Source organism: Conger conger, chromosome 19 (genome assembly GCF_963514075.1).
Source record: "Conger conger chromosome 19, fConCon1.1, whole genome shotgun sequence".
Taxonomy (NCBI): Eukaryota; Metazoa; Chordata; class Actinopteri; order Anguilliformes; family Congridae; genus Conger; species Conger conger.
In genome coordinates, this window is record NC_083778.1 from 6,043,408 (window position 1) to 6,070,835 (window position 27,428).

At 45.3% G+C, this 27,428-nt stretch overlaps 1 protein-coding gene across 1 annotated transcript; it reads right to left on the reverse strand.

Moving 5' to 3' along the window:
• Positions 1-7,686: 7,686 nt before the first annotated feature.
• LOC133119250 (uncharacterized) lies at positions 7,687-23,915 on the reverse strand. Its single transcript, XM_061229769.1, has 18 exons — positions 23,662-23,915; positions 23,306-23,369; positions 23,068-23,222; positions 22,274-22,332; positions 20,027-20,120; positions 18,843-19,109; positions 18,277-18,570; positions 17,061-17,312; positions 16,479-16,829; positions 16,042-16,163; positions 15,640-15,859; positions 15,375-15,512; positions 14,442-14,632; positions 13,290-13,441; positions 11,880-12,143; positions 11,467-11,620; positions 10,710-10,812; positions 7,687-7,842 (listed from the first exon to the last, which is right to left on the reverse strand). The coding sequence occupies exons 1-18, from the start codon at positions 23,786-23,788 to the stop codon at positions 7,739-7,741; spliced, it is 3,111 nt and encodes a 1,036-aa protein (XP_061085753.1). The 5' UTR covers positions 23,789-23,915; the 3' UTR covers positions 7,687-7,738.
• Positions 23,916-27,428: the final 3,513 nt, after the last annotated feature.

Genomic DNA, 27,428 nt, shown 5'->3' on the forward strand with positions numbered 1-27,428 from the left:
CACAAAGAAACGTGCGTCTTTCCCGCTTGCTTTCCCGTTTTTCTTAAAGAGAACACATTTAGTGTTTAATTAATTACGTTCTTTGTCGGCCTCTTATGATTTACCCCAAGTGATATTTCATTTGTATTCTGTTCTGTTACACTTCAGATGCATTCTTTCAGCTACGCTTGTATGGATTACATTACATTATTGGCATTTGGCAGACGCTCTTATCCAGAGCGACGTACAACAAAGTGCATATCCATAACCAGGGATAAGTTCGCTGAAAGACCCTAGAGGGAAGTACAATTTGAACTGCTACCTGTACAACAAAGATAAGGACGAGGGCCAATTATTATTATCATTATTATTATTATTATTATTTTTTTAAACAAGAAACAAACAAACAGAGCAAAAGTGATTAATTCTCAAAGCCTCATAATTCCGCTACTGAAGATAGGATACTTCAAATCGGTTACATACGATATTCATGAGGGTGAAATTGACACTAATTGTTGGCCTCATCATCATCTGTTCAAAAAATACCAATGAATGCCCAGCGATTTATCATAAAATATGCAATAACCAACTTAAAAACGGGATGCCACAGTTGTTCTGGAAAGGATACCTTTTCACAACCCCTAATTTCAATGTAAAATAAAAGTAAAATCAGAAAAAAAAAGAAAATCAGACTTCATTAGCACACGTGCATAAAGCCGGATCAGCTCTCCAGAACTGAACCCCGACTGGCATTTGTACACCCATTTTATACACAGTTACTCCACCTACAACTCCTCCTCAAACCGCATTCTGGCAAATCACCCACACTTTTCTTATCGTAACTCCTCCCAACGCTCCTCCCACAACGTCATTGTGGCAAATTGCCAATGGTCCTTATGCTCTGCCAACTCTGTACAAAGTTCAGGGCATTCTGCCAACTACGTGTCCTCACTTCACCCCGCACCTGCTCTTGGCAAACTACCAGACCTCATAAAGTTCTGGATGCCCTCCCTCTAACACGTCATCCATACACGTCACTCTGTATCTTTCGCTTTTATAAGACAAACTAAGCAGCAGTAATCATTGAAAATATACAGACAAACTAAACATTTCATTAATATTCACTTCTAATATACTTTTCTAATATACAGAAATACTAAACATTTGATTAATTATTCTCTTCTAAGGGAGTAAATGTACGGAGCATTCTTTGCTCTCATTTCAACAGTTTTCACTGTGGTTTCTTGCGTTTTCATAAGCTCAGCTATAATTAATGTTCTAGGTCAAATAGATACACTTCTGGCATAAAACATCGAGAGTCCCGGAGAAATCAGCTGTACAGTCATATCTTGCTCTGCCCGTGTCCTTGACAGTTTGGTCTACACAGTTCAAGACGGGGCCCCCCCCTGCCAGCTGGCTGGGCTCACTGTGTAATCCTAGCACAATTTAGCAGTTAATCAGTTTGAAACTATACAGGGTACATATCATACTTAAATACAGATATATTGATAAAGTTTTAGCACACATCGTCGAGAGTTTTGGAGGAACCAGCCTGCTCACTAAGGCGGAGTCTGATTTTGACTTGTGATTGGTTATCATGCTTTTAGGAGGGAGATCTTTCGTTCTGTGAATTTTCCCCTACATAATGTTAGTTATTTATCATTTTGAGTAGTTGGATACATTGGTACTTAGATGCGTTGTAATGAACGAAAACACAGTATTTTCTGCTGAGGCAGGGAACTCCAAAATGGAGCAAGGTTTATTTCAATTTTCAGGTTGTGTGTTTTCTGTAAACTTTAGTTTGGCCTTATTAAAGCCCCAGCTATACAGTCCATCAGTGCCTTTCCTCTGATTGGTGTTACACTGTGACCACATACTGCAAAAGAACAGTACTGTCCAATCATGTTAAAGAGCCAGCATGATCACACTGACATCACCTGCAAAACATTTGTGGAGAGAATAGTGCTGTCATTTATCCTGAAGGATGCCAAAGACAGGATGGACCCACTGCAATCTGTACACAAGCAGAGGCACGGCATTGATGATTCTCTACTTATTCTCTCAAAGGGATGAAGCCAATCTATAACTCAATAGATCAACAAATCTATACCTCAACACATCAACAAATCTGTACCTCAATACAGCAGCTAATCTATAACTCAATACAGCAACTAATCTATAACTCAAAACATCAATTTATCAATAACACAATATAGCAACTAATCAATAACTCAATACAGCAACTAATCTGTAACTGAAAACAGCAATTTATCTATTAAAGTGCAAAATATGAAATATAAAGTTTATGGGGGCGGGATAAAAGTCTGTGACAATGGGGGGTCCCAGGCCTAGTTGACATTAATCACAGGGAGACAGTGCGTTGATGTAACGTGTCTGTAACGGTTGTAACAGTTCTGTGACAGTGGGGGGTCCCCTGGGCCTTGTTGATGAGGCCAGCTGCAGATGGGTCGAAACCGTTTCTGTGGCGAAAGGTTTTGGTCCTGATGGGACCGCAGCCTCCTGCCAGAGGGAAGTGTTTCTAATAGTCTGTGTCCGGGGTGAGAGGGGTCAGCCACAATCCTTCCTACATGCCTCAGGATTCTGGAGGCGTACAGGTCCTGAAGAGATGGCAGATTGCAGCCAATCACCTTCTCTGCAGAGCGGATGATACGCTGCAGTCTGCCCTTGTCCTTGGCAGTGGCAGCAGCATACCAGATGGTGATGGAGGAGGTGAGGATGGACTGAATTATGGCGGTGGAGAAGTGCACCATCATTGTCTTTGGCAAGATGAACTTCTTCAACTGCCGCAGGAAGAATATCCTCTGCTGGGCTTTTTTTGGTGAGGGAGCTGATGTTCAGCTCCCACTTGAGGTCCTGGGAGATGATGGTTCCCAGAAAGCGGCAGGACTCCACAATGTTGACAGAGGAGTCTCTCAAGGTGATGGGGGTGGGTGGGGCTGGGTTCTTTCTGAAGTCTACAACCATCTCCAGTGTCTTCACAATGTTGAGCTCCAAGTTGTTCTGACTGCACCAGGTCACCAGATGGTCAATCTCCCACCTGTAGGTGGACTCATCCCCACCAGATTCATTGTCTGGGGACTATGTTAGCAGTGTACCTAAAGCAGAAAGACTTTGTGCACACTTTGATATTGGTTTACTTATCGCAAGTAATATCGTCATCACAATATTCAACAACTTTATCACATATCATATATTTTCCTCATATCGTGCAGCCCTACTTCAATCCAACAAAAATTTAAGTAGTGATTCATAAGAAGAAACTAGGTTTTGAAACAGCTGGTTGAGCAGTTCAGACCAGTTCCATACTCAACATGGTTTGACCAGCGCAAGCTAGGTTTTACACCAGGGTTTGCGCCAATTACCTTGTCTAAGCATCCCTCATTTAAACTAGAGTGAGTTCAATGACCATTTCATTCAACTCTTCACTTACTATAAAAATTTAAAAGAAGGTGTTGCTCTTCGGTGTATCCCCCAGCTAACACTAATTGGATTAGATAGGGTACATTTGGGAGAAAAAGGGCTTTCCATTGAGCATGTGCTCATACCGTACAGACTGTACAAACACCTTATCTAGTTCAGAAGTTCTTTCTCAGGCAGATTGGTTTGACCTGGGGGCTTGAACACTTTACATCCCCAAAACTGCATCTTAAAATTATTTACCTTAAAGCATGTTATGCCAGAATTAGCTTCGCTATGGAATAAATAATACCATTCCCATGTTCATATGATGCTTTTTGTGCCATCTTGCAAACAATTATATGAGAAGAGGTAAAAAATAAGACTGAGGTTAGCTAATAGGCTCATAATTAGGTCATGCCTTAAATAAACTTCTTAAGGTCAGTTTTGGTGACCAGGTGTCACTCACAAATTAGGAGCATACTGATTCAATTCAGTGTTTTTAATTTGATCAGTAAAAAATAATTTTCCTCTTTTTATGCAAAATGTATGCGTCATGCGCAATATTGCATAATAAGCACAATATGAAATGTGGTCATTTTATTTTAAAAATGTTTGAAAAAGCACATGAAAAGCACCTAATTACGCAAAAATAACTGCATTTTGAAATTTGTCGGATTGTATTTGTGGTTGGAAGGAAAACCAGCAGACACAGGGGTACTCCAGGGTAGAACGCACTGCAGCAGTTCTTTGGATCTCCAGATGTTTCACTGGGGGTTCTCCAAATTTTAAAGGCACCTGTGAGGTGAGCCTTATATGGACTTCCTTCCTGTTAGTAATAGTTGATTTTGTAGCCTAGTACTCTACATTATTGGCTTTGTACAAGCCAGCCTTTGTTTCTTGATTTCATGTCATATTTAGTCTATATAGACGTTACATTGTTTTTAATCTGTGTTAAGATATTTGTCATTTGATTAGATACATTTTATCAAGCATATTTTTCTTTTGAATCATCCTCTAAAGAAAAAATATATTTTCCAATTTCAGCGACCTGTGTGACCCAACGGGGGCTACAATGGAGTTACCGGAGGAAGCCAAAAACCTTTTGGGAGAACGTCTTGTGGACAGATGAGACTAAAGTAGAGCTTTCTGGTAAAGGATATCAACGCAATGTTTACAGAAAACAAAATGAGGCCTTTAAAGAAAAGAACACAGTCCCTACAGTCAAATATGGTGGAGGTTCCAGGATGTTTTGGGGTTGCTTTGCTGCCTCTGGCACTGGACTCCTTGACTGTGTGCATGGCATCACATATATATATTAAAAACAAATGTATCGCTGTGAAGACAGTGTCACATTTCTGTTCAGTTAAAACATGCTAGAGGCTTCAGACTTTCACAAACTTGCAACGACACAAAATAAGGAAAAAAAATATACCATCTCATGACAAATCTGACTCTAAACTGCAGGTTGTATTTTTAAGGGAGCAAGCTGGCCCTAGACTTTAAAGGAGAAAGCAGATGGCAACTTATCTAGACATGAAAAATTATAAAAAGACCATTTTACATTGGACTTTATATACTTAAGAGTTTTCAATATATTAATTTACAACCAGTGAATCAAATACAGAAATACTTTTTAAATCAACACAATCACATTAGTTTACGTAATGAATCATGCAGGGAAATATTCCTACTTTGATTATTCAGTGATTTGTGGTGTTTGAAGGCTGCCTGTAACCCTGCTCTTACAGGACCAGCAGGCCCTCTGACCCCTTGGCCCTGGCCCCCAGTCTCTGACCCTGACTGGGTGTGGAGAAGCAAGAGAGGAGGATGAAGCTGGTACTCACTGGCTGTTGAGAGCAGGAGGAGGGAGGAGAGAGATGAACAGCAGACATCTCTCCATCTTCAGCGCAGACAAACGCACCATTCTACAGAGCGGAGTGGATCCTCACACCTGCACCTCTGAGCTCTGAGTGAGACTGAGCCCTGCCCCCCTGAGACAGCACACTTCAATCACACTTCAAACACTCGTAATAACAAATCAGAACCCGCCATTTACATTTTCTCCATATATACCAACTCTGCGTCACTGCAGTCAGCCAGGACTCCTCTCACCACAGACAGACACGGGAGACTTATTTCTAAAAGGTTTTCATACAGTGTTTGGCCACAAAGTCTGAAGCCCTATGCAGCTAAACCTCGACTAATATAAAACTTAAAACTACATCTCAGTCTACAGGAATTATAGTGTCAATCCATCGCATCCTAAGAGCTGTCAATTCAAAATAGATATGGCAATTGACCCTCACAAGTCATTTTTGGTAATGGGTCCAAAAATATAATAAACGATAAAAAATAATAAACGGTTCCATTACAGATTTGCCAGGAACAGGATGCAACTGCATTTTGTCCCCACAGACGGGGAGGACGATAGTGGGAGGCCATAAGGAACCCATGGATCATGGTTTAACATTTGCAGAGATTGGTTGCATCTTGGGGTCAACAAGTCCCAAAAATAACCAGTCCACCTGCATACCAAAAAACTCTTTGGAAGGGCAGTACAAAGGGAGCCCAAAACTGAGCATAATAAACAACAACCAAGCATCTGGAGTTTGCCAAATATGATTGGAATTGTGACTGGAAGAGAGTGCTCTGGTCAACTTTTTGGCCAAACACACCATCAACTTGGCGCCATAAGTGGAATGCATAGAGAGAACGGTCAGATACCTGCAGGGGGACTTCTCAATGAGACAATGGAGGATTCCCCCCCCAACCCCCCAACTCCTGATTCATCTGGGGGCAGCCTATAGCGTAGTGGTTAAGGTAAATGACTGGGACACGCAAGGTCGGTGGTTCTAATCCCGGTGTAGCCACAATAAGATCTGTACAGCCTTTGGGCCCTTGAGCAAGGCCCTTAACGCTGAATCGCTCCAGGGGAGGATTGTCTCCCGTTTGGTCTAATCAACTGTATGTCGCTCTGGATAAGAACGTCTGCCAAATGCCAATAATGTAATGTAATCGGTTTGTCTGACCGTTGGTTTGGGGATGAACTCCGGAGGATAATCGTGCCTTGGCTCCCATCAGGGCACAGAACGCCGTCCAGAGCGGGCAGGAAACTCGAGGTCCCCTGTGGGACATGGCTACTAGAGGGAGGCCGTGGAGGCAGAAAACATGCAGGAACAGGAGCTCCCTTTCCTTGGATGACGGAAGCTATGGATGGGCCACGAAGTGGACGGACTTGGAGAAGTGTTCCACAACGGTCAGGATCAGAGAGAGGAAGGCTGCAATCAAGAGCCACAAGTGACCAAAGACATTTGAGAATTGTACTGCATTTATTTTCTTTTTTAAACACTTGGAGATGCTAAATGTGAGAACATTGAACAGCGTTACAATGTGTGCACCTTTTGTATGACTGACACCCCATACTCGCACGTGCACCCCTGTGCCCAGCGCAGGAAAAAACAAACTGCTACAAAATGTGTGGGCATGTAATCTGATTACCTCTAGAGGAAAAACATAGATGAATAAACCTCATATGATGCATGAGAACCAGCTTCCTGCCCTGCAGCTGCGCTTGTGGTCGGGCGCATTTTCGAGGGGGTGAAAGCCCGTTTGAGAGCTCCATAGCGTCACAGCAAAACATTTGGCATTTACATGGCGCCTTTATCCAAAGCGCTGTACAACTGATGCTTCTCATTCACCCATTCATACACGACGATTGGCTGCCATGCAAGGCACCAACCAGCTCGTCAGGAGCAATTTGGGGGCTAGGCCTCTTGCTCAGGTACACTTCCGACACATGCAGGGCGGGATTCAACTGGCAACCCTCCGACGGCCAGACGACTGCTCTTACCGCCTGAGCCAATGAGACTGGCTCTGGCGGTAAGAGCAGAAATGAAAGCGGTGGTTTTTGGCTGCGCAGTCTGAAGCCCTCTGCTGCAAAACCTTGCCATCTAATATAAAACTAAAATCTTCAATTACAAAAACATTAACTTATTGTTTATTTCAGACAAAATGGTAATTCTTTCATGATTAGAAAAAACAAAACAAAAACACAGGACTGTTTGTGCACAATAACATACAGCGAATAAGGACACAGTACAGGTGTACAGTAAACAGAATAATGACACTGTTACTGTGCAGAAAAGACACTAACACAAACAGAATGACAGTGCTGTTTGTGCACAGTAACACAAACAGAATAATGACAGTGCGGTTTGTGCACAGTAACACAAACAGAATAAGGACACAGTGCAGGTGTACCATAACAGAATAAGGACACAGTGCAGGTGTACAATAACAGAATAAGGGCACAGTGCAGGTGTACATGGATCTTCATTGTCTATGGCTGTGCTAGGACCTGTGCAGCACGCACACCCAGTGCAGTCAGAACAAAGAGGCCAATCAGTCCTCCACCCACAGAGAGTATGATCAGGGCAGCAGTCCCTGCAAAGAGTAAGAACAGCAATCACACCTCACATTCTAATCCAGTCAACCACAATCACACCTCACATTCTAATCTAGTCAACCACAATCACACCTCACATTCTAATCCAGTCAACCACAATTACACAACACATTCTAATCCAGTCAACCACAATTACACAACACATTCTAATCCAGTCAACCACAATCACACCTCACATTCTAATCCAGTCAACCACAATTACACAACACATTCTAATACATTCAACCACAATCACAATCACAACTCACATTCTAATCCAGTCAACCACAATTACACAACACATTCTAATCCAGTCAACCACAATCACAATCACACCTCACATTCTAATAGTCAACCACAATCACACCTCACATTCTAATCCAGTCAATCACAATCACACCTCACATTCTAATACAGTCAACCACAATCACACCTCACATTCTAATCCAGTCTACAACACATTCTACATGACATTTATAAGTGACACAGAAGCCCAAAATAAACAATATGTTATTGTAATTACCACAACTACTACTACCAGTAGGGGCATAATGGCACACTTTTCACTCATATTTCTTGGACACAATATTACAATGGAATATTAATCGGATTCATATTAATTAATCCCATTGAATGTTTAGTATCCATTCCATTTTCATATCTTATTTCAGGTTAGATTTTTAGACCGTGTGGTGTGTGAAGCAAAAAATTATAATATCTGCATTTCAGATTAGTGTGAATTTGACCATATACAGCGCATCCGGAAAGTATTCACAGCGCTTCACTTTTATGTTACAGCCTTATTCCAAAATTGAATAAATTCATTTTTTTCCTCAAAATTCTACACACAACACCCCATAATGACAACATTAAATAATTTTTTTGAAATTTTTGCTAATTTATTGAAAATACAAAACTAAGAAATCACATGTACATAAGTATTCACAGCCTTTGCTCAATACTTTGTTGATGCACCTTTGGCAGCAATTGCAGCCTCAAGTCTTTTTGAATATGATGCCACAAGCTTGCCACGCCTATCTTCGGGCAGTTTTGCCCATTCCTCTTTGCAGCACCTCTCAAGCTCCATCAGGTTGGATGGGGAGCGTCGGTGCACAGCCATTTTCAGATCTCTCCAGAGATGTTCAATCGGATTCAAGTCTGGGCTCTGGCTGGGCCACTCAAGGACATTCACAGAGTTGTCCTGAAGCCACTCCTTTGATATCTTGGCAGTGTGCTTAGGGTTGTTGTCCTGCTGAAAGATGAACCGTAGCCCCAGTCTGAGGTTAAGAGCGCTCTGGAGCAGGTTTTCATCCAGGATGTCTCTGTACATTGCTACGTTCATCTTTCCCTCAATCCTGACTAGTCTCCCAGTTCCTGCCGCTGAAAAACATCCCCACAGCATGATGCTGCCACCACCATGCTTCACTGTAGGGATGGTATTGGCCAGGTGATGAGCGGTGCCTGGTTTCCTCCAAACATGACGCCTGGCATTCACGCCAAAGAGTTCAATCTTTGTCTCATCAGACCAGAGAATTTTGTTTCTCATGGTCTGAGAGTCCTTCAGGTGCCTTTTGGCAAACTCCAGGCGGGCTGCCATGTGCCTTTGACTAAGGAGTGGCTTCTGTCTGGCCACTCTACCATACAGGCCTGATTGGTGGATTGCTGCAGAGATGGTTGTCCTTCTAGAAGGTTCTCCTCTCTCCACAGAGGAACGCTGGAGCTCTGACAAAGTGACCATCGGGACATGCTCTGTCAACTGTGGGACCTTATATAGACAGGTGTGTGCCTTTCGAAATCATGTCCAATCAACTGAATTTACCACAGGTGGACTCCAATTAAGCTGTAGAAACCTCTCAAGGTTGATCAGTGGAAACAGGATGCACCTGAGCTCAATTTTGAGCTTCATGGCAAAGGCTGTGAATACTTATGTACATGTGATTTCTTAGTTTTTTATTTTTAATTAGCAAAAATAAAAATAAAAAAACCCATTTCATGTTGTCATTATGGGGTGTTGTGTGGAGAATTTTGAGGAAATAAAAAACTGTATTCCATTTTGGAAAAAGGCTGTAAAAGTGAAAGCGCTGTGAATACTTTCCGGATGCACTGTATACCACAAAATCATACAAAATGGCTATTCAATTGTTTTGGATAAATTAATGTGACAACCTATCCTGCTCCCTTATTACAGTAGCAGTGTTGTATGATGAAAATGACACTTCAACTGAAAAAGAAAAGTGTAGTATGACACTTACTTAATCGTGCGCACCTGTGGAATTTTGTCATGATGCAACCAGTCATGCCTTGCTGCACAGCACTGATTCGTCAGCCAGATGGAACACTGAAATTCAGTGTCCTGGATAGGCTCTGCCATGTTCCGCCATGTTTTCAAAAATGTAAACATGTGGCTGTTTGGCATCGTGTTGCCATGGAGACAACAGAACCATCATGGCCGACCTTAGCCCAAGTATACGCCATGGAGACAACAGAACATCATGGCCGACCTTAGCCCAAGTATACGCCATGGAGACAACAGAACCATCATGGCCGACCTTAGCCCAAGTATACATGCAAAAACGCTGTGCGGCACTTCCATTTCAGTCATAGGACACTAGCAAGGGTTGAGTGACGGGTGTAAATCAGACTTAACTCACTTTGCCTCAAGACTGATACTGATGTAGCGTATGGGTAGCTGCTGCTTTGATAGAACTGTACTTTACTGTATCTGACCTGGATATGCATTTGTTCCCAGTGACCCTCACTATGCAATTCAGAAACAGTGATCTGACAAATAAAAATATACATGCAACATGCACGCAAAGGCGTGTGTGTACTCACTCACACAGCAGTTTGAATAAACGGCACTCACAATTTGAGAGTTCCTCTGTTGCGGCAGAGATGGGCCCTGCTGAAACGATGGCCGTCAGTGTGTCTGGTAGATCTCTTTTCACCTTTCGGCCTTCGCTGCAGTTCTGTGCAGATGTACACAGGGGCAATCTTGCACATTTCTCATCCCAGAGTCTCCTGCACACACAGGCCCTCTCTCACCCCAGAGTCTCCTGCACACACAGGCCCTCTCACCCCAGAGTCTCCTGCACACACAGGCCCTCTCTCACCCCAGAGTCTCCCGCACACACAGGCCCTCTCTCACCCCAGAGTCTCCCGCACACACAGGCCCTCTCTCACCCCAGAGTCTCCTGCACACACAGGCCCTCTCTCACCCCAGAGTCTCCCGCACACACAGGCCCTCTCTCACCCCAGAGTCTCCTGCACACACAGGCCCTCTCTCACCCCAGAGTCTCCTGCACACACAGGCCCTCTCTCTGTGGTTGACATTACGCAAAAGCAGGAAAAGGAAGCAGGAGGACAGTATTCTTCATGAAGTTCTCAGCAAGTTCGTAAGAAAGTGCAATGACCGAAATACGCACATGCATCAGAATAACAGCAAAAAGGCCAAGGATGACTGTAGAACACTGGTTTTTCACCATAACTCAAACGCAGCAACCGCTCACTGCTTGGAATATTGACAACGGTGGATGGTTTTAGTTTGTCAATTGCATCTGACAATTCCTGCATGATATTTATACAATTTACAAATTGGTAAAATACCCCTGTTGAAATGTTACCGTGGTGCAGTCCTCGTCCGGGCTGCATATGCGGGTGAGGCAGTGGAGGTAGACGTGGGCGTGGTCAGACATGGTGAACATCTGAATCGAAAACCTTCTCCTCTGAGGCCAGCCATCCTGGAGGTGCCAGCGGAAGGTTCTGTCGTTGGGGCAGCTGGGGGGATAACGGGCTGTGCGTCTAGTCGAGCCTCACACACACACCCGGTCATCCGGTATTTGTCATTTGCCTCCAAAATTCCCATGGCACAAATTTAATAGGAACACAAAGCACTTACTCTAATGGCAATAAAGCTTCAACCCGCAATTAACAGGGGGCAAGCACCAATAGAGAGACAGAGAGAGAGACAGACAGAGAGGGACAGAGAGACAGACAGAGACAGAGAGAGACAGACAGAGACAGAGAGAGAGCTCACCCTTCCTTCAGGTAAAAGGCCCTCCTCTCCTCCAGTGGGTCGGTGGTCTCTGTGGCCCAGCAGGCCTCCAGCTGCAGGCTCATTTGGAAGGCCAGGCTGTCCTGGGAGTGCAGGGTCACCTGGATGTGCAGGCGCGCGGAGAGGGGCAGCTCCACAGGGCCGGCGTAGGCGTGGGAGGAGGCGTAGGAGGCGTCGCTGTAAAGGCCCATGCTGAGCTGCAGGAGGCGCGAGGAGCTGGCCTGCACCACGCTGTGAGAGGAGAACCTGCAGAGGAGCACAGCACCGCGTCTCCTCAGACACTCCCGCATATAAAACAGCTGCTCCGGGTCCACTTCTCCCCTCAGACCTCCCTCTAAAGCACCACCACAAGCTAGGTTTGAGCTTTTCCGTTCAATTTATCATTTATCACGTTGACCTGTTTTACCTGTGGATTTACGGATACACACACACACAGGCACGCACACACACGCACGCTCACTGCAATAGCCCTCCCACTGGTAGGGACAGTTGGTCACAAAGAGGGTTCAAGTGTTGTTAACAGGATATTACAGGATCCACAGATCAAAGGGGTTCACAGATCAGTGGGGGACCCCGGGAAGTCAAGTTTGGCCAGCTCACGTGGAGCAGCAATAATTGGCTCGCTGCTCCAGAGGGAGGGACTTGGCAGGGTTAGTAGATTGCCGCACAAATCAAGCACCTCGGGCGCCTCGGAATCACGGTTACAGCTTGGGAGGCGAGATGGCTTGAAGAAGGCGTGTCGCTCTCCCGTTGGCCGCCGAGGGACGGGGTGTGGGCGGTGTATCTAATACTGGCTCTAATTGAATCAGACAGGGTCCAATTGGCTACCAAATTGGGAGAAAAAGGAAAAAAAAATTATAATAATAATCGGATAAAAATTATTAATAAAAACAAATTAAAAAAACTACACAGCACAGTAGTGAACTGTGAAAAGTTTATGAAAAAGCGTAAATTTTCCCCAAACAGGGCAAGAGTAGCAATAAAACAGCAAATACAAATATTTTTGCAAGCCTATTGTTCAGATACTGAACGTTCTTTTGCACTCCTGCACTAAGAAAACAGAATACAGCCGTTTAATCAGAAACGCATGCAAAGCCATGAGTCCCAAAAATTATGGTACCCGGAAATAAGAATAATCTGTCCAAAACATGGAACACAGTGAACATGTAGAACTGAAAATGCTAGTTTGTGGCTTAATGACTGTGGTTTGTGGTTGACTGGATAGCAGATTGAGAGAAGGGGAGCTGATTGGATGACAGGTAGAGAGGGGAGCTGATTGGATGACAGGTTGAGAGGGGAGCTGATTGGATGACAGGTTGAGAGGGGAGCTGATTGGATGATAGGTTGAGAGGGGAGCTGATTGGATGGCAGGTTGAGAGGGGGGCTCCTTACCATGCCAGGCCAGGCTGGGTGTGGGCGGTGGAGGTGTGGAGCAGGGGGTAGGCACAGGTCCACAGCACCTTCAGGTCCCTCCGCGTGATGGAGCTCCCACTGCTCAGGGTCACGGTCATAGTGTTCCTCAGAGACACATGAGTCTGGTTCAGCTAAACCAGCACAAACACAATACACAATCACCATACCACTGTGGCTCCGCTAAACCAGCACAAACCCCATTACACAATCACCATACCACTGTGGCTCAGCTAAACCAGCACAAACACAATACACAATCACCATACCACTATGGTTCAGCTAAACCAGCACAAACACAATACACAATCACCATACCACTATGGCTCAGCTAAACCAGCACAAACCCCATTACACAATCACCATACCACTGTGGCTCAGCTAAACCAGCAAAAACCCCGTTACACAATCACCATACCACTATGGCTCAGCTAAACCAGCACAAACCCCATTACACAATCACCATACCACTATGGTTCAGCTAAACCAACACAAACACAATACACAATCACCATACCACTATGGCTCAGCTAAACCAGCACAAACCCCATTACACAATCACCATACCACTATGGCTCAGCTGGATGAAGAGAGATGGGAGAGGTAGAGAGAGAGAGGATGAACAGAGAGGTCTCATGTACTCATGGCCTGTATGTAGGAAGGTGCAGTTGCCTTCAGTTAGCTATGGCAGGGTTAGGTGAGTGCATTCCCAGAATGCACCAGTAGTGCAAACTTGAGGAATTGACTTTTTAATAATTAATAATAACCACCCCGTCTTATTTTTAGTGACGACAAAAACACACCAAGAGGGTTTGAGGTTCTCTTAAACCCTATTCAAAAACAGGAACAAAGGCTGTTGGCTGAAGTATCAGATGAAGTGAAATTCTTGGTTCAAACATTTCAGCCCGAAAAAAAGCGCTTGAAAGCGAACGGATTCGCTCCCCTCTTCCACGCATTGCACTGCATTAGCCTTGGCGGGAGGGAGGGAATTAAGGAATCTAATTGCTACCCTTATGCAATTCGGAAGCAAACTCCACTTGGCGGGCGCTCCAAATTTCATCCTGGTATTCCTGGAAAGGGAAAGCTTACAAACTGGATTGGAATCTGGCCCTGGGCCTGAACCCTGCTGCTCACCAGCGTTTCCCCTCCGCACAGAGAAGGGGCGCTAGTCATCCTGTAGTAATACAACTTGTCCGTCTCTTGGAGGGAGCAGCGGCCGTCGTTGAGGACGGCGGTCACGTTCCCGCCAAAGTGCCGGAGGAGGAAAGGCTTGGAGACGGCGCCCGAGACGTCACCCGTCTGGCAGCGCGAGAACATCCCCGTTTCTGCGAGGACAACATCCTTTCGTCACGCGACGGACACATGCACACTGGGCTCCAGAATCACTGGCACCCTCGTTAAACATGGATTTAAAAAAGACGGCATATAACACACGTGGATAATGATCAATGTTTTACGTTCAAACATACGGGACAACTATATGTTCCCTGGCATGTTTCAATGTTCTTTTATTCAGTCATCACATTTGTTCTGAAAACCACCAACAATTACTGTAAATCAAACAAAGTGAAATTGGCAATTTTTCTTCATTTAATCATTCACAGTCTAAAGGACCTATATATCATGTCATTCAACAAGCATGCAAAATCTCTTTCTCAACCATCAGCAAGGGAAAAGCCAGTTCACATAAAATCATGCAGATATGGGTCAGGAGCTTCAGATAATGTTCACACCAACCATCAATATGAGAGAAAAAATGTTGTCTCATGATTTCGACCGTGGCATGATAGTGTGTGCGTCTGTGTGTGTGCACGCACTTGGGTATGTGGGTTTGCGTGTGCGTGTGTGAATGCATGTCTGTGCACACTTGTGTGCGCGTGTGTGTGAGACAACAGGCGTCTTTTCCGGAGCGCTTGAGCGTGCGAGTGTGTGCATGCGGGTGTAAGCAAGTCTGCATTGGTGCATGCGTGTGCGTGCGTGTGCGCGTGTGTGCGTGTGTGTGTGCATGTGCGTGTGTGTGCGTGTGCGCGTGTGTGCGTGTGTGTGCGTGCGTGCGTCCGGGTGTACCGTGGCAGGCTGGGGTGAGGAAGGGGCTGAGGTCATAGTAACCCGGCTGACACACGCAGGTGAAGGAGTCCAGGGTGTTGATGCAGAGGGAGTGTGAGCCACACTCATTCAGGGCAGAGTCGACACACTCGTCAGGGTCTGTGGGGGTCAGAGGAGAAAAGCCCATCATATACTCCCGCTCCACTGCATCACACCAGACACAATGAGCACACACAAACCTGCATGTGCATGCACAGACAGATCTCCCAGCATGCCTCACGCCTACCCTGCCAGTACAAGACCTCCTCAGTGACCGTGATGTTGGGGTGGTTGAGCGAGGTAAAGTACTGCAGTTGCTCCTTTGGGAGCAGGCTCACCACCCCATTCTGGCTCGAAACGTCGGAGCTTTCAAAAGTGATCTTGGTTTTCGTTTTCTTCTCGTAGTCTTCAAAAGAGATCAGCTGCACCTCGGCTCTCGGCCAGGATTTCCTCAGCAAGCTCTGCAGCTGGGAGAGCAGGAAACGGAAAAGCAAGGGAATGACATCTTAAAAAGGCTTCTGTCATACAGGCTGGCTGCAGATGCCCATGTGACCACCGGAGGGGGTTCTTAAACTGAGAGAAGGATCGCCCCGCTGGTACAAGCTACAGCAGGGCTGTGTTTAATAACGCCCCCCAACAGGACCCCCACCTGGTGTTTAATTACGCCCTCCAGCAGGACCCGAGACTCTGCAGCTGGATCTTTCAGCGGTGACGGAATTGTCCACGGCACAACAAGGAACATCCTGTGGTCCGCGAGACGGCCCTGCAGTCCTAGAGGAGGGTCGGGGCAGAAATCAGACAAACAGTACGAAACAACGGGCTCATTAAAATCACTCATTTCCATCCTTTTTATTTTCTTTGCTCCTGCTTTAATACAGACCGCTCTGTCAGTACCAGCCTGCTTTAATACAGACCGCTCTGTCAGTACCAGCCTGCAGTATCACTGACCGAGCCGCTCTGCAGTTGGGCCTGCACAGCCTGCAGTATCACTGACCAAGCTGCTCTGCAGTTGGGCCTGCACAGCCTGCAGTATCACTGACCGAGCCGCTCTGTGGTTGGGCCTGCACAGCCTGCTGTATCACTGACCGAGCCGCTCTGTGGTTGGGCCTGCAGAGCGTTCGCTGGTGGTGCCACTGGATCGGGCTCTGGAATTTCTGGCGGCGTCGCCGGGGACTTCTTCTGTGGTGAACTGCAGCACAGCTGTGGCGCCCTGCTCTGCACCCCCTGGGCACTCTGGCACCACCTCCAGGTCATACAGGGCACCAGGCCTCAGGCCCTTCAGAGACAGGGGGGGACCCTCAAGCCTGCCCTGCTGGACGACTGGCTGGCCTCTCTCAGAGAGCCAGTATGAGAGCGCTAGGCCCGCCCCAGAACTGCTGCTCCACAAGGCCATCGAGTCCTCCTGCCGAAACCGGAGATCCAGCACATCGCCAGGGCCTGAATGAACAACAAACCAGCATGAACACACACACACCAGGGCATGAATGCACAACAAACCAGCATGAACACACACACACACACACACACACACACCAGGGCCTGAATGCACAACAAACCAGCATGAATACACACACACCACACCAGGGCCTGAATGCACAACAAACCCACACACACACACACGCGCACACACACACACAGGGCCCCTCTCCTCCCAGCCTCGAGGCCTACCTGTGCTGGTGGGGATGGTGGTGGAGCTCATGACCGTGCTGGCCCCACACAAAGCCTCCACCCTGCAGCTGTACTGCCTGCAGGGCAGCAGGCCCGTCACCGTGTGCCAGCTGAGGAGGGTGGAGCCCCGGAGCGCCCCCTGGTGGTACACCCGAAAGCTGGAGACGGACGAGAAGTTCCGCACAGACCAGCGCACCGTGTAGCTGTGCGGCCCGGAGGTGGACTGGCGCAGGTTTATGATTTCAGAGTTTGCTAGGGGACAAGAAAAAATCTAAAATCAAATGCTTTGTTTAGGTTGAGCTTCCACAAAAGAATATCAAAGGCAAAGAACAGAGAAAGGGTACCTCCACACAAACTCAGTCCGGGATATTCCATTAGGAGTCAGACATTTTCAACAACAAGCGTGTGTGTGCGTGCGTGCATGCGTGTGTGTTCCAGACCTGGTGTGTGTGCGTGCGTGTGTTCCAGGTATGGCGTGTATGTGTGTGCGTGTGTTCCAGGTATGGTATGTGTGTGTGTGCGTGTGTTCCAGGTATGGTGTGTGTGTGTCCCAGATATGGCGTGTGCGTGTCCCAGATATGGCGTGTGCGTGTGCGTGTGTGTGTGTGTGTGTGTGCGCATGCGTGCTCCAGGTATAGTGTGCATGTTTCCAGGTACAGTGTGAGTGTATATGCGTTCCAGGTATGGTGCATGCGTGTGTTCCAGGTATGGTGCATGCGTGTGTGGTCCAGGTATAGTGTGCGTGTGTGTGCATGTGCGTGTATGTTCCAGGTATGGTGTGCGCGTATGTGCATGTGTTCCAGGTATAGTGTGCGTGTGTGTGCGTGTGTGTTCCAGGAATAGTGTGCATGTGTGTGTGTGTGTGTTCCAGGTATAGTGTGCATGTGTGTTCCAGGTATAGTGTGCGTGTATGCGCATGTGTTCCAGGTATAGTGTGCATGGGTGTGCATGCGTGCGTGCATGTGCGTGTGTGTTCCAGGTAGAGTGTGCGTGTGTGTGTGTGTTCCAGGTAGAGTGTGCGTGTGTGTGTGTGTTCCAGGTATAGTGTGCATGTGTGTGTGTGTTCCAGGTATAGTGTGCATGTGTGCGTGTGTGTTCCAGGTATAGTGTGCGTGTATGCGCATGTGTTCCAGGTATAGTGTGCGTGTGTGTGTGTGTGTGTGTTCCAGGTATAGTGTGCATGTGTGTTCCAGACACAGGGGCCATGTGGCTGTACCAGAGTTTCCGTCACTGAGGGCCATGGCGCTGGGGCGGGCGGGGCCTGGACCCCGGCACTCGGCCTGCAGGCCCAGCCGCACCCTGCTGCAGGGCGACAGAGGCCCCGCCGTGAACCCGCGCCGGTCGGGCTCCTGCCTGTACCTCCTCTCCTCCAGGACGTGGCCGGAGCCGTTCGTATGGAAGACGGTGACCAGGAAGGAGGCCAGCCGGTCGCTCGGGGGATAGTCCCACCCCACCGTCAGGCTGCTGCTGTCCCACGCCGTCACCCGGAAGTTTGCGGGCACGTCGGGATCTAGGCGTTCAAACAGGGAGCTTAACACAGAGCTCCGAGCAGGCAACTCACAGAGTCAAGCTTTACCAAGTAATAATCCACACAAAAAGGCCGACCTGCTACGAGCTTGTGTGTATACAGTAGCTAAAGAACGCGTATGAAACAACCGCTGCTCATATGAACCCCCTGGTATTCGGGTTCATATCTGGGTGGTAAAGCCCAATACAGCTAAATAACGGAGACAGATAAGAGTTATCGACACCTGAGTCTGAATTGTAGCGGCGGACGCGTACCGGTGAGCGTGGCGAGGCACAGGAGGGAGGGGCCGCGCGCCCTCTCCACACACGCCACGTAGCTCCCGCACCCCTGCAGGCCGGTGAAGCGGTAGCGCGGCGCGTGTGTGGTATCGTTGCACAAGGGCACCAGGCCGCTCGGCTCCAGCTGGTACAGAGTCACTCTGTGCGGGGGGTCGTAAGCCGCCAGGGATCTCCCGCTCCAGGCCACCAGGAGCGCAGAGGCAGCCCCAGACTCCTGCCTCAGGGGAAAGCGACGGGAGTAGCCTGGGGAAAGCGTGCATGGCAGGGTGTGCTCGAGAATCTAGACAAATACCCCGAGACCTGACCGTACCCCCAGACACGTGACCGTACCATACCCCCAGACACGCGACCGTACCGTACCATACCCCCAGACACGCGACCGTACCGTACCATACCCCCAGACACGCAACCGTACCGTACCATACCCCCAGACACGTGACCGGACCGTACCCCCAGACACGCGACGGGACCATACCGTACCCCCAGAGACCTGACCGTACCATACCCCAGATTTTAACACACTCATACATATGTTATAAAAACATATGTTTTTAAAAACTAAGATTGACCCAGATCCAATTATAGCAACATTTCAGGTTCTCCCTACCAACAGTGGGGTATCGAGATACCAATCAGACCTAATAGCATTCTCAACACTACTAGCCCACCAGCTTATACTTCTTGGTCCTCCCATCCCATCCACGCTGGGTGCGAGAGACAATGTCATATCTCAAATGAGATGCACAGTTCAGGGTTCTGGGAGAACGTTTCAAGATACTTGGTACCTCTTCTTAGACTATTATGAAAAATAATTTGATGCAAACACTTTAAATATACAGTACTGGAAGTCTGCTCAGGTGCCTTGGATTAGTAGCCCACCCCCCTATATCTCTACCCTATCCTTTCCTTCACCCTCCTTTGGCTCTTTCCATTACATTACCTACCTTTCCCACATTTGTCCATCCTGCTGTAAATCCTCATAAGTTTTACATATGGTAAGTTCAAGATGTATATCCATAAAATATGGTAGATATGCAGTGGTGTTATCCGGCCATCTTTTGTTTGTTGGTCTTATTTACTTCTTTTTCCATAATAAACTCAATAAAAACAACTTGAAATAAATAAGGCACGAGACCTGAGGAGTTAGGAGAGAGGCGTACCAAGCGCGATGATGAAGCTCTCCTTCTGATGGAGATACTCTGTGCTGTTTTCACAGGGAAACACTTCCTCTGTCCGGAAAGTCTTGAGCGCTTCCTGTGTGTGAGCGAGAGATGGAGGAACAGGTAGAGATACCCAATGAAATAGAAACCAAAACAAAACAAAAAAAACTGAAAATGCATCAAATCTCAGTGAGATGGAAAAATAAAACATATTTAAAAGGTACAGTAGGTAAGATGTTGTGCTAAAACATTGTTACAAGACCATAATAAATGCCTTCCCATCATTGAAAAAGGCTCACTGACATGTTGACTCATGCTCTGCCTGCGTTTATAGTCCTTAGATTCGGGTTTCAAAAGATGCAATTGATGGACCGACACTCATTGTATAGCAGTACAATAATTCAGCGTCAGCGTGTTCACAGGAATGTTCAATTTTGGAATTTCTGACCAACTTCAGCTCAGTTATACCAAACATTTGGTCAGTGTGGATGATTGGCTGCAGCAGATGGTGATGTAATTGTGACTGTTGTAAGGGTAATTTTCTTAATTGACAATGTGTGTCACCAAAAAGACAATCACATGATTACAAATAACCTTTTAGTGATAATCCTTAGGGAAAGACCCACCTCAACCAACACGCAGGACCAGCTACTTTAACATTAAGGAGCACATGATGGTAATCTCGTGTCACTGTATTGATTGACACATTGATGGTCTTTAGAGGAAGTTACGGAAGAACCAAGACCCGACTTCTGACGACTTCTGACGACTTCTGACGACTTCTGACGACTTCTGACGACTTCTGACGACTTCTGACGACTTCTGACGACTTCTGACGACTTCTGACGACTTCTGACGACTTCTGACGACTTCTGACGACTTCTGACGACTTCTGACGACTTCTGACGAACACAGGCAGTGGGCGACTCAACATGTCAGTGAGCCTTTTTCAATGATAGGAAGGGATTTACAATGGTCTTGTAACAATGTTAACACAAAAATCTTACCTATTGTACCTTTAAAATGTACCTTTGTAATAATTTGCACGATAGCACAATCAGAACTTTTTAACAACTTATTAAAATTCACAGTTGGAGCTAAATTAGGATACACACCTTTCCCACCCACAGGATCCAGCTAGAGAACCAGTGCTGAACATCCATCCATCCATCCATCCATCCATCCATTATCTGAACCCGCTTATCCTGAACAGGGTCGCAGGGGGGCTGGAGCCTATCCCAGCATACATTGGGCGAAAGGCAGGAATACACCCTGGACAGGTCGCCAGTCCATCGCAGGGCGCACACACCATTCACTCACACACTCATACCTATGGGCAATTTAGACTCTCCAATCAGCCTAACCTGCATGTCTTTGGACTGTGGGAGGAAACCGGAGTACCCGGAGGAAACCCACGCAGACACAGGGAGAACATGCAAACTCCGCATAGAGAGGCCCCGGCCGACGGGGATTCGAACCCAGGACCTCCTTGCTGTGATGCGGCAGCGCTACCCACTGCACCATCCGTGCCGCCTTATCCAGAGTGATGTACAACCATTTACACATAGTATCCATTTTTACAGCTCGGTATACACTCGGTAAGCACTTTCAGGTAGACCTGTACAACAGCTTGTTCATGCAAATATTTAAATCAGCCAATCAAGTTGGCAGCAACTAAATGCATAACCGTAAGCAGATATGGTCAAAATGTTCAGCAGTTTCAGACCAAATGCCAGAATGGGAAAGAAGTGTGATCCAAGTTACTTCGACCATGGAATGATTGTTGGTGCCAGACAGGGTGGTTTGAGTATCTCAGAAGCTGCTGATCTCCTGGGATTCTCATACAACAGCCCCTAGAGTTTACAGAGAATGGTGTGAAAAACAAAAACCATCCAGTGAGCTGCAGTTCTGTGTGCCGTGTTAATGAGAATTCAGAGGAGAATGGCCAGACTGGTCAAAGCTGCCATAAGTCTAATAAAAAAACGGAAGCAATCCAGGTCAATGCCTCACTCAAGGGTACAACATCAGTACCCTACCCGGTAATCGAACCTGCGATCTTTGCGTTAAATGCCCAGTTCCCGTCTTTATGCAAGTATCTGTTCACATTCAGTGGCCTGCAATACTAATTTAAGTGATTCAATCTGTCAAAAAAAACCGAGGCATGGACCGCATTTTGGAAAACACGTCCAGCAGTTTCTTGACAGTGGCAACAACTGTCGGCCAGATTTAAATGTCAGCAATACTCACCGCAGTTGCGCTGGAGGGAAGATGCGCCGTTCTCTGTGTGCCACTCACATTTATGGAATCTGACAATAAAAAAAATGGATAGCATTGGATTTGGGAGACAGGCGACTGGCACGCAATCGGGCGTTACACCTAGAATATTGAGCACTCGCTCACCTCTATCGCCATCGCCTTTCACCGAGTTAAAATGGTATTTGTATAGAAAATGAGAAACGTTAGCATTTCACAATTCAGTCATGCCAAACTGTACACTGAAACAGCTACGCCATTTATCTTTTTAAAGGGAAATTACACTTTAGTGAAACATTTTAATCCATGCCATTATTTCAACATTTATGAAATCTCATTTTGCCATAAACTGGTTGAGAATAAACATTCAAGTTTGAAAAAGGTCTGTACGAACATCGCATACATGTAGACCATCGTAATTTAGTGATTAAATAAGATTTTTTCCTAATTGTGATGATTGCGAGTCCTCCCCTGGAGCAATGTGTTAGTGTTACTGCTTATTAATACACAGCAAGGGCCGATCCGCTTCAGGATATTGTGCCGTTACTCTTATTTAATTAGCTAAATTAGTTGTGCACCCCTACTTTAAAGGCTTCTCCAGTTTTCAGCTCACCCACCGCCACTGTGTATTCAATAACAAATGTTTTACGGATTAGAAATGAGTGATTTTATAAAATTCAATAATGGCTTTCAGCCTCTTGAATTCAACCAAGAACTACTGAGGTTGAATAACCAACTTCACCGCAGTCCCGTCGCAAGTTAAGTCTACAATTGAATTCCGCACTTACCCGAAACAATCGAGAAGTTCCACACTTGTGCGATTCCTTCATATTCGGTGCGTAATTCATGTACATCGAGTGGCGTTACCGACAAAGACACAAATTTGCCTTGACTTCCTATGGCGGTCAGCTCAGTGTTGTCCAGCCATACATTGATATCTGGTCTAAGAATTGAGAACAAAGTCACCGTTCAAACAAAGAGATGGATATGCTTCAAGTTGCGCATGCATTTTGAGCCGCGTAATACCTGTTCTCGTGGGCGCTGATATTTAGAACCCAACAGACCGAGAAGACCAGACTGCTGCAGCTTCCTGAAAATTAAAAAGTTGGCCGTACTAACGTGGTGATTCCGGAGTAGCCTAAGTGGATATGCAAACCAATTAAGGAATTGTAAAAACAAAGGGTATACGTAACAAACATTAAAGCCTGCGCAATGTAGAGCCGAAACGACTTTTCACTTACGTGTTACCAACACCAGTGTTTCAGTCCACTAATTCTTTCAAATCTACATACGTAGATTACAATTCTAATTCTAGGCTACTTCCTCTGTGAATCACAAACTGGCTCATGCAACAACAACAAAAATAACATAGGCCTACTCACCCAAAGAGGACGAAAGCAGCAGTGATATCGCAAGTGAGAGAACAAACGCGGATCCAAACCTCGTAGACCGCATTGGAGTCTGTATTATGAGGACGTATTTTACACAAAACCACAAAAAACTTAGCATATTACTTGTCTCAGTGAATATTTGAACTTCTGTCCCTCTGTGAGAAAGCGATAGTTTATGCGCGATAAAAAACAAAACATTCAGCTGTCGACATCATTTCGCTACACATAAGGTTAATAGCGATACCTGCAGATCGTTTGGTTCTAAAATCAGACCAATTAGACTAATTAGACAATTAGCTACACCTTACGATTAAAACCTTGATCACCCTTTTCACTCAGTGAAAAAAGTAATGCGAGTGAAATGCAAGATTTCCGCACTTCAAATCTCGACGCGCATCTACATTGCGCAATATAAATATCGAACAAAAAGTTCGGAAATTTGTGTTTGGTAGATTATTTCTCTGTTGTAACAATGCTTCTTGGCAATACATTTTATACCGTTGGAAAGCCCGTTTATTTCCCTTTTAAATGGTGCCCCATTTGTAAGGAACATGCATTTGTGGGATGAGCAGCATAGCTGAGTATGTGGTTGTATCACAAACATGTATACTTGATATTATGGTCTTCAAGCTCTACCTGGTATTTCCTGAAAACAGTTTTTTATTTTAACAATTGATTTTTGAAGAGTGCCATGTATTGAATATGTCTACCATTTTGGAGGATTTCGCAAACCCATAATTCCAAATTCCTACTGTAAAAATTCACAAAATCAGTAGCATGTATACCTGGCATGGTGCTATTCACGGTGTATATCGAATATCCAGGAAACAGTTTGATTTAAAACATTTTCTTTTTCTTTTGAGAAAAGTGCCATCTATTGAATACGTTTACCATTTTGCTGGATTTTGTAATGCCATAATTCCAAATTCCTACAGTAAAATTTCACTAAATCAATAGCCTTCTGATTTCACCTGGGGAGTCAAATTTCCTAATCCATTATAAAATTTCACTCCCCAGGTTAATCAGAAGTAACAAGCCTGGGTGTAATTTTAGACTCTGATCTAAGTTTACAGCCATTTTCATCAAGTCAGGATTCTGGGAAATTAGTCCATGCTTTTATTTCAAGTCAGCTGGACTACTGCAATGCTCTTTACTGGTCTCCAAAAAAATCAATTGAAAGACTGGAATCAATTCAGAACTCTGCTGCGAGACTGAACAAAAACATGGAAACGAGAGCATATCACTCCTGTTTTAGCTGCACTGCATTGGCTCCCTGTATCTTTTACAATAGATTAAGATCCTTTTACTTGTCTGCAAAGCTGTGAATGGTTTGGCTCCTCCTCCTTTCAGACTCATTGTTGTTTCATGTCCCTTCATGAGCCCTCAGCTCGTCTGCAGCTGGTTTATTCATTAAAATTGGGCTTTCTGCTTTTAATGATTACTGTGCTATGTCTAGCAGGTCTTTAGAACTTTTGGTGGTCTTTAAAGTCAAATGTCTTTTTTTGGTTGATTGTTGTATGGAATTACAGTATGTATTCCCAGGATCAGTGTTGTCTCACTTGAGGGAGGCACAGGGGAAAGGCCCCAAAGTGTTTGTCTTGTTTGTTATGTGGATTTATTTCCACAGTGTTTGTTATCTTCATTTGTGTTGTCTCTGTAATTCTTTGTAATTGGCTTAATGTAAAGCACTGAGCTACATTTTATGTCTGTGTATTATGTATATCTGGATTAGTGCTCTTCAAGAATACAATGCCGTTTCCTGAAAACGGTTTGATGTAATTTTTTGTATTGAATTGTGCATTTTGCTATTCCATGATTCTTAATGGCCACTGTAAAAACGCATGCGACTGATGGCACGGATACCTGCAAAGGTGATTTTAATGACTAGCCTACAGTCGCCCAACAAACAAACAAAGACTGACTTTACTGGTAGCACAAAACACCAAACGGCACCAACACCCGATTTCACACTACTGTGGATCGATGTCATTGCTTCAACTGTGTCCATTTTAGCCTCATCCTGATCTATTCATATTGAGCCCATAAGTAATCCCATAAACATGAAACTAATAGCGATTACATTGCAAAACATTCAGTGTTTCTACAATTCAGGTTTAATCACTGGAGATCGTCATCTATAAACACAGAATATAAAAAAAAAAGGTTGAAACAAAACGATGACACAGTAAGAAGGAAACTCAATCCATTAAAATTCACAGTCATGAAAAGAAACAAGTAGACTAGAGAAAATTCTCCATTCTCCGTATCAGCTGCATTTGCACACAGAATTTTACACACTCATAAAATGCTCAGTAACAAGAGGAGTTTGCCACTAGCTTCTTTAAGAGACAAAAGAGAGAATTATGACTGAAAATGCATTTCATCCTGCCATCTTTTGCCAGTATGTTAGTTATTTTTTTACATTACATTTGACCTTCTCTGTGAGATCACAGTTGTTCAGACTGCAAGGAAGAGTATATATATGGCAGACAGTCTAATTAAATTGTGTAATATAAAGCATTGGAAAGTAAGAATATTAGTCTCGAGTGAAGAAGAGTGAAATTGAGGATTTTAAGGTTGATGATGCTCTGAGGATGTCAGGTTCTGTGTTTTCTGTGTGCATTTTTGTCATATTTTTACCCGCTGTGCACACCGTAGTTCCTCTCTCAGTTCATTCATTCCCTATCATTCCCACACCTGATTGTCATTCCCTCTTGTTACCTGTGTAACGAACCCCTCTGTTTGCCAGATTGTCATGTGCTTTTGCCATATTCTCCAGCGTGTATATTATGGGTGTGAACGGTAAAATGGTTTATCAAAACTGATTTGTAACCAGTTGCAAAAAATTGCTATCCGATAGCCGTTATTTTTTTCTGAAGGTGAAATGGTAAGCTCAGTTTAAAATAAATGCATGTTCATAACTAGGAGTATTTTTGTGGTTATAAACTATAAGAGCTGTTCCCTTCATTTTTTTGAGCAGTGTATTTTAAATACTGTGTTTGACCCAGGTCTGATTCTCACTCGAAATAGAAAGCTTTTATGAAAACATGCAGTCCGTCATCATAATTTATGACGTAATACTCACATGGCCTTCTTGCAGTCTCTGATGACCTGCTTCTGATTGATCCTCTTGTTAATGTAATGGACTGTTTTCCCAATGCTCTCTGATCTGTGTTCTGTCTTTGTCTGTTTGTCTGGTACAGATGACCTGCTTCTTGGCTGCCTTCCTGGAACAGATGACCTGCTCCTGGTCTGCCTTCCTGGTACAGGTGACCTGCTTCTTGTCTGTGTCAGTAGACCTCCTAAGAGAGTCTGAATGGAGTCCAGAGAGAGGCCGAGAAGGAATCGGAGGAAAAGGTCCAGGTGTCCGTTCTTACTCTGTAAGGCCTGATCCACAGCAGTCTCATGCAACTCAGACAGCTGCACTCTGCCTCTGTGAGGTTTTGGTTTTACTGCTCTGAGCACATTTCTCTTCTCATTTACACATGAATGAAACACGAATAAGGCGGCCAGATACTAAATGCTCAGATGCACAAAGTAGTAGACCTTCTCCAGAATGCACTGAAGCTTCACTGACATCAATGCCACTGTCTCTCAGGTCCTCTTCATAGAATATCAGATTGCCCTTTTCCAGCTGTACAAAAGCCAGCTGCCCCAGTTTCAGGATGATTTTTGTGTCTAATGCTGACGTCTTTGGGTTTGTTTCATCAGAGCCACAATACTTCTGATTCTTCACATTAGTCTGAATGAGCAAGAAG

Bases quoted from the DNA above. Each gene is read 5' to 3' on its own strand.
- LOC133119250 (XM_061229769.1), bottom strand. From the start codon at position 23,788: ATGCTAAGTTTTTTGTGGTTTTGTGTAAAATACGTCCTCATAATACAG. The intron at 12,144-13,289 runs GTAAGGAGCCCC...GCTCCTCTGCAG, and splicing joins ACCCAGCCTGGCCTGGCATG to GTTCTCCTCTCACAGCGTGG. The intron at 7,843-10,709 runs GTGAGTGCCGTT...TACTCTTTGCAG, and splicing joins AACAGAGGAACTCTCAAATT to GGACTGCTGCCCTGATCATA.